At 37.6% G+C, this 14,820-nt stretch overlaps 2 protein-coding genes across 3 annotated transcripts in view; both read left to right on the forward strand.

Annotated features, from left to right (window-relative positions):
- The first annotated feature begins 4,385 nt into the window (after positions 1-4,385).
- On the forward strand, positions 4,386-8,102 carry LOC112560804 (GTPase IMAP family member 7-like). The gene is made up of 3 exons (XM_025232865.1): positions 4,386-4,642; positions 5,978-6,141; positions 6,288-8,102. Exons 1-3 carry the CDS (start codon positions 4,522-4,524, stop codon positions 7,179-7,181), a joined length of 1,179 nt encoding a protein of 392 aa, XP_025088650.1. The 5' UTR covers positions 4,386-4,521; the 3' UTR covers positions 7,182-8,102.
- A 1,783-nt stretch (positions 8,103-9,885) lies between these two features.
- The window catches only part of LOC112560803 (GTPase IMAP family member 7-like), a 31,228-nt gene continuing 26,293 nt past the window's right edge, over positions 9,886-14,820 (forward strand). Inside the window, exons 1-4 of one of the 2 annotated variants that reach the window (XM_025232864.1) lie at positions 9,886-10,218; positions 10,446-10,745; positions 12,021-12,112; positions 12,264-12,629. In XM_025232864.1, the coding sequence (XP_025088649.1) occupies positions 10,203-10,218; positions 10,446-10,745; positions 12,021-12,112; positions 12,264-12,629 (774 nt within the window). In that variant the 5' untranslated portion in view covers positions 9,886-10,202. Of the gene's footprint in view, positions 10,219-10,445; positions 10,746-12,020; positions 12,113-12,263; positions 14,077-14,820 lie in introns of those variants that run through there. The other variant, XM_025232863.1, reaches the window with a different exon arrangement.

The following is a 14,820-nucleotide window of genomic DNA, read 5'->3' on the forward strand; positions in this document are numbered from 1 at the left end:
TATGTATAACCAACTTGTGTGATGGGCTCTTCAACTTTAAGTGTTTTTGAGTTAGCAGGAGGCAAATATCTGTACTGCACTTAGGTCTCAAACCAGGAATAAAAAACTGAGAGATAGATGGATGGATACAAATAGAAAGACTTAAATTATCAATAAAGTAAGGTGTTGCTGCGATACTTAAGGTCCTTTAAAATAAAGATATCAAAAGGCAAAAAATTATTTTTTCTAGAAAGCTAAAATCTTTTTAGTTAATATTGTACTATGACAATACTTTTTCCTTTTAGAGTTGTACTGTGTGTTCCTAATAAACCATTGTTATGTCACAATGTGGTAATTCTTCTGCATATCTATCTGTATAACTCTGCATATCTTCGATGCTTAATTTCTACAATCTTGTAAATATACCAGGTCATTGTCTTATGCTTCTCTTTATTTGCATTTAATATTTTAAAGCGCAATGGGAATATTTATGAAATTGTTCTATTTTACATTGATTTTTATTATTATTTTAGGCTTTGATACACTAAAGAAGAAGTCTGTTGCTTTGCTGTTCAGTTCTGTGTAATAAGGTGCGACAGAAATATAAGTTGTTGCATATCTTACCACTGTGCAAGAGTAATTTTCACAAACATTTCTGAGAAACAGTTTACTCAACGTCAATATCTAGGCCTTAACCTAAGTATTAAAATAAATTACATTTTTCCTCTTATAAGGACAAAGAGCAGTGTGCACAGTTAACACACACACACACACACAAGAAACACAAATATAAAAGATGAAGGTCCCATGAAGAAGCAGAAGTCATAAACTCGAACACCTTTTTATCTTGAGATACTATCTCTTTTAACTGGGTGTTACCAGAAACAAATCATCACCTACCTTAAGCTTCAAGACCGAGAGCACTAATCAACAACCAGAAATCAGCAGCGAGATCTATCCTTCACTCGTCGACCGACCATCACTCACCTACCTGTCCTCAATATGTTTGAATATATAGCGACTGTTAGAAGATGTACTTTACAATTAATAAACAAGTTGATGTTAGATGTAAGCTCAACGATTTTAAATATTTTAAAAGAACGTGAAACTGTTGTAGAAATATTCTTACCCATTCTTACCCAATATTTGCACACCTTGCCTACCTTTTCGTTCCTCACATTAGATATACAAACATCACAATAGAAAGAAAGAGAAAGTATGGAAGTGCAAGTTGTTCCAGCGACAGAGGTCACGGTAGCATATTCTACAATTTCTTTCAGACGACGTAAAATTCTAGAAAACTATGAACTAAGAAATCATACTGCAACAGTTTTCACAGCAAAAGAAACTGATTAAGATACTTACATTTAGATATATTTAAATAATAATTTACAATATGATAGAAAAGTCTTTTGCAGTTGCTGTTTCTCTCTTTTGCATTTAATGTTGACTTTCTGGTCTGTTTTTGGGTGTGTTTGTTTTGTAGTGTCTCAATGATCAGTCTTATTTTTCTTCCCACTGCTTTACTGCAGGATTGATGATATTTTCTTTCCACGAGATATATTTATGTTTTCTAAGTCGAAAAGATAATCTTTACAAAATTCGAATTAGTGCAAATAATGTATCTAAGATATGCAAGCAGAAAGAAAGAGAAAATGAACAGAAGAGATTACACTCAAAGTTAACAGGCAAAACAGTTGCAATGAACAGTAACAACTAAGATATTCGCTATGGTTTCAGCCTGTCAGTTTCGTTGTCACACTTTCCTCTTTGTAATCAAAATTATCCGTTTCACAAAGGAAGAAGAAGATACCTGCAAATGACTGATTGCACTTTTTAACGAGGATGTTACTAAATAAATGATCATTGTGTTCACTGAAGGAGACAAGCTCAAATCAGCCTGTCAAACTATTGAGGAAGCTCTCGATAAGGCACCTGATGGACTGAAACAGATTTTGAATGCTTGTGAGTATAGATACGTTGTCTTTGATAACATGGCAGCTTACAATCAACATCAGGTTAATCGCTTTCTTGATATTGGACAGAAAATGACAAAGGCAAATTGCAATAAACCATACACTTGCCCAGACTACATGTTAGTTGGAGACAGTCTGAACGAAGAAGATTTAGAGAATGATGAGGGACGAAGAAAAGAAAGAGAGCGATTACAATACCTACATGAAGCAAGTCAAGGAAGGTACATCACGAGACGAACAAAAAACAAAAACAAAACAAAACAAAAAAACAAAAACAAAACAAAACAAAAAACCCCACAAAAGCTTTAATGGTGCGGGCATATATCTCATTGTCGTAAGAAGTCGCAAAGACCTGCATTGACTCAATGAAGGCAAGAAGAAGAGATAAACAATAAGAAATGGGCAGATAAACCTCAGCGGTGATGCTCGTTCAGCATATCGAAGAAAGTGAGGAAGTTCACTACACAGACCTTTCACCTATGATCCATGAATGATCGCTGTACTGTATTCACTCAGTAACAATTAGGTTATCAAAGAGCAAAAGTGCCAGCACAAAGTTTTTGGAATCTCTGAACACTGAAATTCCTGAAGCATTTTGAGCATTGAAAAGACGACTAGCACATAACTTGTATGTGAGTTTGAGTTCCATGAAAAAAACCTAATCTTGTAATTTTGAAACATATAAATAGACGAACAGTATCGAATAGAATAAAGAGAACAAAGAAGATAATTTTTAATATTATTTATATTGACTTAAGGCGAAAAAATGACGAAAGCCTCAGTCAATAAAAACGTATTTCTCATGGGCGAGTTTTTCTTTTCTTTGTCTATTTCTGTGCCCGTCGTCCATGTTTAACTTGTGTCATTTAAACTTCTGTTATTTAAAATCGCCTTTATTTACAATTTACATACAGTAGAATGACAGGTTAAACAACTAATAAGCCGATTCCATTCGTTTTTCTCATCAACCAATTAAGTTTCAGTACATTTCGAGGTTACATATGTTTCTTTCTACTTCTATATAATAAACTGCTAAGAAAAGACAGAAACCTTTATAAATAGTAAAGCATTCTGCACTTTTAGACAAAGTGGAAAATAAATTTACAGAAGGTAGACAACAAGTAAGCGTCTTGTGAAACAAAGTGTAAAGCCTACATTATTAGCAGCAGCATCGCCATCGCCGTCGTCGTTGTTGTGACAGATTCTCAGAAAGTTAGTTTTGAGTTATACATTGCATTTGCACTGCTGCTTTGTTTTACTGATGTTAACTGATCTTGATGGTATTTATTTATGTAGCCAAAGCTTAACCTTAGCATAATTCAAGGAGAAGATGTCACAGGTAGTAAACACAAGTTTCATTCAGTATATTTGGAACTGAGAGTGAAACAGTGGCATTATTGAGATCAGAGGCAAACTCTTCTCTTCCTTCCTCTTCCTCTCTCTGTGTCACTATGTAGGCAGAACATGACATGGATGATGATTTTGCTAACGAAAGACTAGAGAAACGTTCAATAAAGGTTTACTTAAGCAAAAACTAGTTTTACAAATAAGGAAGAGTGTTGTGACAGGAGAAATAAGGTTCTGACAGTAAATGTGATATCATGATTAGTAATCTACTTTCCTAGTCGTTTCTCACGCCAGAATAACAACTTGTAATGACACAATACTAATAGACAGCACAGCCGTGTGTTGAGGAATTAACTCCAGGAAGCAGGTTCAAGACCAATACGTGATATCATAAAGCTCGCAAATATTTATCTTTGTCTCTAATAATTTTAGCGGATTCTACTTCGTGTTGTTTTTATTTTTTATTTATTTTTTTTTTTTTTTTTGTTGTTGATGGAATACAAAGTCGGTCTCAAAACATTTATTTCTATATAAGGAAATCGTTTTATATTTCCTTTACCAGCTGTAAACATCCGTCCAAGTTTTGGTTTCTTCGCAAAATGTTCCTGATAACTATACTCTTACTAATTACCAACACAAACTGATTTGATTTGATGGCACTGGTTTCCTTTCCCCAACTTATTTCAGGCTCTGTACTCTCCCATTATCACACGCTTGAGGGACAGAGATAAACTCAGATGCACTCCGCCTGTCAAAGAACTGTTTGATATTCCTTCACAATGGGTGACAACAAAGTAACACAATAACACACGTTGTTCTAAGGGATTTAATTTTTGTTACATTTTAAGTCTAAATGGAGCCAGTAGTATGCTAGCTTTTGAAAAATCTACAATGAATTTTTACTAAGAAGTTTTTTATTTCGATTTGCTCTCATATGTCAGCGTGTGCCGCAATGGATGTAATAAGTCCCAAGTAAAAATGTTTAGCAGAGCTTATGAGTATCTTGTAATTGTTTTCATTACAAATTCTGTGTTGTGACAGACTTGGAGGGGGCGACAAGTGTCGACCTGGACTCAGCCACAGTTGTCGTTCTCAAGGAGGAGGGATTCACCAACCTGAACTGCTGCGCCACCTGACGGCAGATCACGTGACTGACAATCTGCAGAAAAGCAAGCGACTTCCTCTGGCTCAGTGTCTGGCTTTGAAATCAGCGATTAAAATGTTTGCAAATGAGTCGTCTGCACTGAAAGCAGCGGAGCCCAGTGAATGTCATGACAGTGGACACCAAGACACTGCCAAGTGCCTGACTAAGCACACGACAGTAGCAGCTCATGATGAAGGTACACCACCTGCTTCTAGTTTAATAATTTTAAATAACTGGGACAAACGGATTTTGTTTTCTAGAGAAATTCTTCTCTTGGCTTTATTGCCAAAAGGAAAATATCATGGCTGTAAAAAGCTTTGTTTATGAAATAATATGCACAATAGCGAATCACCTGTAATCTACAGTGGAGGACGACCGGTAGATGACAGTTGGTCTTTACGAGACATCACTCCAAACAAAGTCCAGTGATGTGGTAATACATTAAATCAACATTTGTATCACAGCTTGACACCTTCATGTCTTACTTTAAAAAAAAATTATTATTGAACGGACAGCTTCCGCTAAAGGTCCAGGTTTGAAAATTGTCTTAGTTCTAATTTAGAAAAATTTCTGTCTTGGGTCTCCTCAACAGATAATAAAGTCTGATTTGATTTGATTGTCATATTTATAATTACAACACAATCTTATGACACGATTAAGAATAATGTAAACTTGAAGCTGGTGTCTGTCATGCACTATATATATAGTATAACATTAAAGAAGTGATAAATAGAAGTCTAGTATTCCTCCATAACATGAACATTCTCATCTGTATATTACTGTTACACAGTATTGTCTTTGTGTATGTACAGATACATTTTTTTCAAATGCACCCGCAATATATTTCCTTGTTTTGTACGATTTGTCATCAAAGTTTCTGTTTCTATTCAAAAGCCTCAGTCTTTGGGGGGCTGTGTTGCCTCTGAATAAGAAGCTGATTCAGCTACTTTTTTAACCGACACTGATGAAACAAGAACTTATTTTGCAACAGAAACCTAATCCCAGGCCTTATTTCCTCATTTAATTTTATAAAACTCTTTATTGTTAAAATACATTTTAGAGTCTTATAAAATACATACTGTGATACTTTTGCAAATTTGTCATTTTATATACATATATTTACTCGTCCTTGTCTCAAACTCACCTGTACAAGGTGAGGCAAGGAAGGAGAGAGAAAGAGGAGAAAGAAGGAAAGCAAGGAATAATGGGATGTGAACCGGCTTGAATGATACACACCACTAGGCCATCATCAATGATGCATAGCAGGTCATCTGGAATGCTGTATAGAGTAGGTCATGATGGAGGATACAAGCTGACTAGTGTGTATATATAAACAAAACAGAGCACACCGAGCAAGTCAAAGTCCGTCTTTATCATGAGTGGAACTGGTCACCTGACCATGAAAGAGTTTCTCTTCATTTTCTCATGCTAATCCTATTTAGAGCTAGTCTTTATGATTCAGTCCAGCACACATGTCAGTCTCTTACAAATCTTGATGTTTTACAAAGGTTTGCTTACTTTATTTCCTAAGGTGAAACTTTCCGCCTGCTGCTGGTGGGCAAAACAGGGGCCGGGAAGAGTACAACAGGAAACACGATTCTTGGCGAAGATTTTTTCGACTCTGAAGCCAGCTTTGACTCGGTGACAGACTTGTGCCAGTTGAAGAGAAGTCAACGCAGTGGGGAGAACATTGAGGTAAGCTATACTATCGAGGGTCTAGCTAGGTACACAGACGGTTGGACAGAAATTGAGGGTTGGATGGATTTTGTAGTCTGTCTATAATATTCATAGTACTTGTGACACTTTTTGTTCAGGATATTTTTGTTTTTGTGTCCTTTCAGATCCTTGATTCGCCAGGTCTGTTTGATACTCGCAAAGGTCACGAGGCAGTAGCCACCGCCATTGCCAAGTCTGTGGCCGGCATGAATCCGGGTCCTCACGCTATTCTCTACGTCATCAAGATCGGCCGTTACACGGAAGAGGAGGAGGGCGTGTACAATCGTCTACTGGAGCTTTTTGACAAGGACCTGGCGAGCTACACCATCGTCGTCTTCACTGGGGGAGACAGCATTAAAAGCGGAAGAAACATGGACGACATGCTAGCAAATGCACCTGAGAGCCTGAAAAGGATCTTTAGAGCCTGTCAGAACAGGTATGTCGTCTTCAACAACATGGTGTCTGACAAACAGCCCCAGGTAGATCTTCTTCTGCAGAAGGTGCGAGAACTAGTGGCTGCTAATGGCGGAAAGCCTTACACTTGTCCCAAGTACTTCCACATCGGGGAAGCCATGGAGGAGGAGGTCAGGAAAAAGATGGCGAAGGTTGAGAAGCAGCACCTTCAGAGCAAGCAGTATGTCCAGGAACTTGAAGCCAAGGCGAAGCAAGCCGAGGAAGCCGTGGTAAGAGAGAAGGAAGAGTTTGAAAAGAAAGAACAAGCCCGACAGAAGGAAATGAGGGAACTGGAAGCGAAGAGGACAGCACAGCTGGAGAGTCTCAAACAGCAGCTGGAGCAGCAACAGATGAGTGAGGAGAGGAGACGGCAGGAAACAGAAGCCTTCTTGAAGAAACTCGAGGAAGACAGGCGGCAACAGATGAGAGAGATGGAAGAAGAAAGGAAATTAGAGCAAGAGAACCTTAACAGGAAGGAAGAAGAAATGAACACAATGATAGAAAGCAGGATGAAGAGGAGAGGAAACTTCGAGAAGAAATGGCGCGAGCTCACGACGAGGAGATGACTGCACTGAGGGAAAGAATCGTCGAAGGACAAGAACCTTCTTTCTTGAACTATGTGATGACACCTTTTGTACAGCTTATTGAAGGCGTGTGTAATTTGATCACAAGATTGGCTTCTGACTTTGATGATGACTAATTCATTTGGTTTCTGCCTCTTCCATGTTTCTTTTTTGTTTATATTTTTGCTATTATTTACAGTAGTATTTTAATCAAAAAAGTGAGTGTGCATGTGGGTGTGACTACTCACTACAGTCTTTCAGCTCAGCCTGTAAAAGCTCCATGTGACGAAAGTATTCGTGTGTGTTTCTTGAAATGAATCGCAAATTATCGACATATAGTTCTTACCTACTAAAATATTTTTTATATATTTTGGAGACCTGTAACACATTCATAGATGGACTGCCAGATCGGTCTGCCGAAATGGTTTTGCATTTAATGACTACTTCGACTACTTGTTTACCTACATCCAAGCCTGCAACAAGTTTATTTCTCGCTGTACGAAAGCTTATTGCCTTCGTTCGTTGATTCGCAAGAACCTTATCCATTGACCTCCGCCATCACAAGCACCACCTCAGTTCATGGTTGAGTTCTCTCGTCTAAACTCATCGGTCATCCATCTTCCAATGTCAGTGTTTATTCTACCAATATTAAAGGTTTGGCTACATGTGTATGCAGGACAATTAGACATATATATATATATATATTATTAAGCTTTTTTGTATGGCTGTAGATATTATTGATATAAACAACATGCAATGAAGAATATTTGTCAATTTAAATGAATAATGTACAGGAGAACTAGCTTTTACATTTTATTCGACGTCAATTTGTTAATTACTTGCTCTCGACTTTAATAACATTTAAGTGGCTTTACAATCTGGTAGAAAAATGTAATTATAAGAGAAATAAATCAATTCGACTTTTGTTGTGTAATATAGTTTCTGCATGGGATGTAACTGATTATCCTGAATGTCAGCTAACAGTAGATATAGTAGAGATGTAATAAAGGTTTGAAGGTTATTTCCTGAAACAAAAATCTTTTTTTTTTTTAATCTTGTTAAAGCAAGTTTAAACTCTCAGTCTAATTTTTCAGTTCACTTAGAGCAGTTTTCCTTGACAAATGTCTTCAAAAATAAAGAAGTTGTAGTATTTTGTATAATACAACGTGTGAAGATAAAGAACATTTGACACATGAGCTCGCTGTCACGGATTCCGTCTGTCTGTTCTCTATGAAAGCAGTTCTACAGTATTTTACCTCATTCATTTACAGTGGTAGAAAGGAATTATTTAGAGGTTTCCTAAAATTAAGCAGAAATGATAGAAGTGTAAGAATGAGTGTGTCGTCCGGCCATCCACCGAGTCTTTAGTAAAGCCAGTCTGCTTTGGTCAGTGCCAGGGTCGAAAGGGAATCCATGGAAAACCATGTCACTGTGCCCTAGATACACAGTATGTTAGAGACACTAAGGAATAGTCTTGTCTTTCATGCGTTTATAAATGAACAAAGAGGATGTTGTGTTCTTAATGAACAGACAATCAACTGTTGTACTTCCATGACGGAAGAAAGATGAACAGATGTTAACAGACCGACACATGATGAATCACACCAACCCGCCATTTTATTGAAAACATAGACAGAACTGGAGATAAAACTCGTGAGCTGTCTGTTGTTATTTTACATCCTCTGTATCATTATCATTATCAGCAACAGCATCGCCATCGTCATCGTCATCGTCATCGTCATCTCAGTTGGTGTCACACTTTCCAAGAAAATTTATTTCGAGTTATTAACTTGAATTTGCACAGCCTCTTCATTTACTGGTTTTACTGATGAGTAATTAAAGGACGAGATGTCTGAACAGTAAACAGATGTTTCACTCAGTCACCAGGATATTTAGAACTGAAAGTGAAACATTTGTACTGAAATCTTCCTCCCTCTGTCTCTCAGTGTCACGATCCAAGCGACAAAATATTACAACGATGAAGCAGTTGGTCATGATTCGTGGTCTATTATATCTTTACAAAGACTGACTTTGTCCTGATGTTTTGTAGTGCCTCCATCATCACTGTTATTTTTTTCTTCCCACTTTTGCTTTACTGAAGGCTTGATGATTATTTTCCTTAGATGAGATACATTTATGTTTCTAAGACTTTAAAGTGGAGAAGATAATCTTCACAAAATTTTTAAAGTGCAATGTGTCTACGTTTATACAAGCAGAAAGAAAGGAAGCAATAAAAAATGAAAGAAAGAATTACACTGAAAGTAAACGAACAAAACAGCAGTAAATAAGGAAAAGTAATTGCGAAACACACTTGAGCAGTTTGCTATAGTTTCAGCTAATCAGTTCTCAAAGGAATCCAATGATCTAGATAACTACAGAAGAGAAAAGTGAAATAACAATTAATTGGCAGTTATTTTATACCAAATTATTAATAAAAAGACCCGATAAACCACAGCTCATCACATCAAAAAGCCACTCAAGCTTGAATCAATTGGGTGGTGAATCCTTACCGAATAAATGAAGTATTAATAACAAACAATTTCACAATGAGGACTAAGGCGTACCCCAACAGAAAAATTATATATATATATTGGAGTTATTTATGTATGCATGTTGTATGTTCCTATGTGAATGTGTTTTTGTGTGTCTGTCTTTCAGTGTATTATCGTGTGTTTCTAGGATGCATTTGAGTTCTAACAAGGCGGGTACTCACACGCCTTCATGAGTATCTTGGATGGGGACACAGTCGCTTTCAAGAAAAACTATTTTTATGCAAGGAAATCACTTTATACTTCCTTTACCAGCTATAAACATCCGCCAAGGTTTTAGTTTCTTCACAAAATGTTCCTAACAACTAGACTCCTATGGATTACGACCACAAATTAATTTGATTTTATTGGCACTGTTTCCCCAAGTTATGTCAGGCTCTGTACACATCCATCCATCACACGACTGAGGGACAGAGATAAACTCAGATGCACTCCGCCTGTCAAAGAACTGCTTGATCTTTTTTCACAAAGTACAATGGGTGACAACCAAGGTAACAGAATAATTTAAGTTCAAAATGGAGTAAGTAGCATGTGAGCTTTTGAAACATTTACAAGGAATTGTTACTAAGCAGTTCCTTTTTCTCGATGCTCGTACATTCGTCCTTTTACCTTCCAGTTATGTGACGTCCCTCATTCTCTTCTTTCTTCCTTGAAGATAAAATTTGTAAATAATTCTCAAATTTTTATTGTTTTCATTACAAATTCTGTGATGTGACAGACTTAGAGGAGTGGGCGACAAGTGTCGACCTGGACTCAGCCACAGTTGTCGTTCTCAAGGAGGAGGGGTTCACCAACCTGGAACTGCTGCGCCACCTGACGGCAGATCACGTGACTGAGAATCTGCAGAAAAGCAAGCGACTTCCTCTGGCTCAGTGTCTGGCTTTGAAATCAGCGATTAAAATGTTTGCAAATGAGTCGTCTGCAGGGTTAGAAACAGCGAAGAGTAGTGAAGTTGCTGACAGTAGACACGAACCGACTACAGACCACCTCACGGCATCAGCAGCCCTTGGTGAAGAAGGTACAATAACTGTTTACAATTTAAATTCTTCTAATCAGGTTAAAGTAGTTCTAGTTTTTTTTTCTAGTGATAATTATTTCATTTGTTGACCGCAAAAGAAAAAGTGAGACGATGTAAGGCTGTGTAATGATGGCTACGATATTGCCTGTGATCGTCAGGCGATGAGGAGCGATGATGGTGGAGAGGAGAGACTGGTCTTCAAACGAGCCAGCTACTGAGGCTGTAGTGGTGACAGATGAAAGCAAAAGGACTTCATGGAAACATACAAAGCACTTTATTTGCCTTATTTGCCTTAATGTTTCTCTTTTCTTGCCTTCCTGCACCTCTGTACAGCCTTCACTGGAAGTCAAGTGTTTATTCATGACACCAACATTTTCAAATGTCTGTTGCCGTTACACAGTATTGTCTATCTCTGTAACTCGCTCCTGTGTCTGTACAAACAGAAGCTGATTTTTTTTCTTTTACCGCATTATGTTCCTTGTTTCAAAGGAGATTTGTTGAAAGTTTCTGTTTCGATTGAAAAGCTTCAGATCTTTATATTATTTCCTCCGACTAATAAGCAGATTCAGTTACTTGTTTAACCGATCTCCACCAAACAAACATTTTAGGCAAGAGAAACATAAAGGCAGGTTTGTCTCCTCATATAATTTTAAGAAGCTGTCATAGCGGATGTATTTTATTAAGAAATTTATTTTATATTATTATAATAATAATAACACTGCAATGCATTTACAAATATATTACTTTCCATTCGTTCATATATTCTCTCGTTCCTGTCACACACTTTGGAATGAAAGAGCAGGACGATGAAGAAGGGGAGGTAGAAAAAAAGAGAGCAATGAAGGTCATATAGAATGATACACAGCAAGAGGTCATGATGACAGATGCAATCTGAGTTTACAACATTAAGAACATATTGTAACCAGGACAGATGGGAATTGTCTATGAGGGTGATCGAACTTAACAGGGTTGACAGTCGGTGTTTTTTTTTTTCTTCTTTTGTTTTTTGTTTTTGTTTTTTTTGGTCCTGGTACTCCGGTTTCCTCCCTTTGTGTATCTGTGTAGGATATTGCAAGTAATGCTCCATGTTTATTGTGAATCAAACTAGTCGCCTGACACTGGTGCATAAAGAGTTGCTTTCTGATGTTCATATTTGAGAGCTATATATATATTATGATACTTCAAGCATACGATGTCAGTACCTTAATGTAAAACTACAAAACTCTATAATGTTTTACTACTAATACAAAAATTCCAATTATTTTATTTTCTAAGGTAACCCGTTCCGTATTCTTAAGGTGGGCAGTGACTCGGATCCAGACCTGATCCAGTTGAAAAGCGCCGAGCGCAATGGTGTGACCGTTGAGGTAAATTATGTTAGCGAGAGTTAAGCTAGGTCCACAGACGGTTGGACAGAGATAAAGGGATGGATATATTTTACAGCCTCTCTACAGTATTTATAACACTTGTACCACCTTCTGCTTTAGATAATCATTCTTTCTTCTTGCGTCCTTGCAGTACCTGGACTCGCCCGGTCTGTTTGATACTCGCAAAGGTCCCGAGGCAGTAGCCACCGCCATTGCCAAGTCTGTGGCCGGCATGTATCCGGGTCTTCACGCTCTTATCTACATCATCGAGATCGGCCAATACACCGAGGAGGACGAGGGCAAGTACAACCGACTGCTGGAGCTTTTCGACAAAAATCTGGCGAGGTACACCATCGTCCTCTTCACTTCAGGAGGTAGATTCAGCAGAGTAAAAAAAGTGGAAGACATGCTAGCAAATGCACCTGAGAGCCTGAAAAGGGTCCTAAGTGCCTGTCAGAACAGGTATGTAGATTTTAGTGACGGGGTAGTGACTGAGGTCTTTGTCCTAATGCAGAAGGTGCGAGAACTAGTGGCTGCTAATGGAGGAAAGCCTTACACTTGCCCCAAGTACTTCCACATCGGGGAAGCCATGGAGGAGGAGGTCAGGAAAAAGATGGCGAAGGTTGAGAAGCAGCATCTTCAGAGCAAGCAGTATGTCCAACAACTTGAAGCCAAGGCGAAACAAGCCGAAGAAGCCGTGGCAAGAGAGAAGGAAGAGTTTGAAAAGAAAGAACAAGCCCGACAGAAAGAAATGAAGGAACTGGAAGCGAAGAAGACAGCACAGCTGGAGAGTCTGAAACAGCAGCTGGAGCAGCAACAGATGAGTGAGGACAAGAGACGGCGAAAAACAGAAGCCTTCTTGAAGAAACTTGAGGAAGACTGGCGGCAACAGGTGAGAGAGATGGAAGAAGATAGAAAATGGGAGCAAGAGAACCTTAACAGGAAGGAAGAAGAAATGAACACAATGATAGAAAGCAGGATTGAAGAGGAGAGGAAACTTCGAGAAGAAATGGCGCGAGCTCACGACGAGGAGATGACTGCACTGAGGGAAAGAATCGTAGACGGACAAGAACCTTCTTTCTTGAACTATGTGATGACACCTTTTGTACAGCTTATTGAAGATGTGTGTAATTTAATGACAAAATTGGCTTCTGATTTCGGTGGTGACTAATGCGCTTCTATTTTGTTTTTTGTTTTTTGTTTGTTTGTTTTTGTTTATTTTTCTTTTGGGGGGGCGGGGGTTTGTTGTTGGTTTTTTTTTTTTTTTTGCTTTGTTTTGTTTTGGGCGTTTTTTCCTTTTTTTGTTTGTTTGGTTTTGTTGTTTTTTTGTTTAATATATTTGCTGTATTGACACTGGAACCAGTGTTTCAGTGTGATTTACTTTTTCATTTTTTTCTTTGGTAATTGACACAGTTTGTTTGCATATGTATATGCTACACACTTTTCCATATTTAAATTGCCGATTGGAACTAATAAAGTTGGTTATTATCATTGTTGCACATACATGTATATGCAAGACAATTTGCTACAGATGTAGATAATGAGGATTTAGTTTATAGCTGCAGACGTAATTAATGTAAAGAAGATGAACTTTTTAACTAAAATGAATAGTGAACAAGAAACTTAACTTTTAAATTTTATTCGACATTATTTTGCTTATTATTTTCTCTTGCCTTGGTAAAATTCATATGGTTATAATCTAATAGAAAATAAATCGTTTCTTCTTTTGCTGAGTTATAGTTCTTGTATGAGATTGTAATGAGCACCTGATATGTCAAATAACAGTACAAGAAGTATGGAAGTAGTACGGCTGAACTGAGCTTCTTTTCGGACTCAGAATCACTCTCGGTTTTGAATAACTTGTTAAGGCAAGTTTTTAACTCTCAGTCACATTCTAAATTCAACTCTCATAAAGGGAGATAGCCTGTCTCCTGACATCAAGTGCGGGTCATCTCCCCTCGCTTCATTTATGCATTTTTTTCTGGTATGGACAAGCTATCGTCCTGAAAATAAAAATTTGTCACGACTTATTTGTTACAGAAAAGTACTGGATATCAGTCCGAAAAAATTAAGTAGCAAAGGAAGTGAGGACATTTAATAGGACTTGAACAAACACTATTGTTATCCATGTCTAGGTACGTGTTGAGAGCAGATACACTGTATCGAGTAATAGTATTACTCTGAAAGAATGAAGTATGTGATTTAGCTCCCCTCGAAGCTACAAGCTGTTTTTAGACTGATCTCTTACACTGAAAAGTTTACTCCAAGGCGAAGAATTTCAGCACAAAGTCAGTCTTTTGCCCAACTTTACAGAAGGATGTAAAAGTCAACTGTCTGGACTTGTTTAACTGTATATGTAAATCTAATTTTTAGCATTATTAGCTGTTTCTGTCCCACCATTGTGACCATTTGCGTCGTGAGCATCTAAAGATTACATTTCAAAATCAACAATCGATTTAAATTTCAAATAATATTGTAATAAAGCAAAGAGAGATCAAGGAAATCTTAAAAAAAAACCGGTAAAAACAGAGACATGCTCTCCCCTCACACTCGGGTTCATCGACTTTCACATTCTAAGTCCTCTGCAGTGTCATCTTTGCCGAAATGGAGTTGGCTTTCACTGGTTGAATAGCTAACTGACGATTGAACAACAGTATCTAATTACAGTCGAACTTCTATAAGATGAAGCTTCAAGGTACAAATGAAAA

The sequence above is a fragment of the Pomacea canaliculata genome, linkage group LG3 (genome assembly GCF_003073045.1).
Source record: "Pomacea canaliculata isolate SZHN2017 linkage group LG3, ASM307304v1, whole genome shotgun sequence".
Taxonomy (NCBI): domain Eukaryota; kingdom Metazoa; phylum Mollusca; class Gastropoda; order Architaenioglossa; family Ampullariidae; genus Pomacea; species Pomacea canaliculata.

Excerpts from the sequence above, each read along its gene's own strand:
- LOC112560804 (XM_025232865.1), top strand. The coding sequence starts at position 4,522 with ATGTTTGCAAATGAGTCGTCTGCACTGAAAGCAGCGGAGCCCAGTGAA. Across the intron at positions 4,643-5,977 it reads AGTAGCAGCTCATGATGAAG|GTGAAACTTTCCGCCTGCTG; the intron begins GTACACCACCTG and ends TTATTTCCTAAG. Across the intron at positions 6,142-6,287 it reads GCAGTGGGGAGAACATTGAG|ATCCTTGATTCGCCAGGTCT; the intron begins GTAAGCTATACT and ends GTGTCCTTTCAG.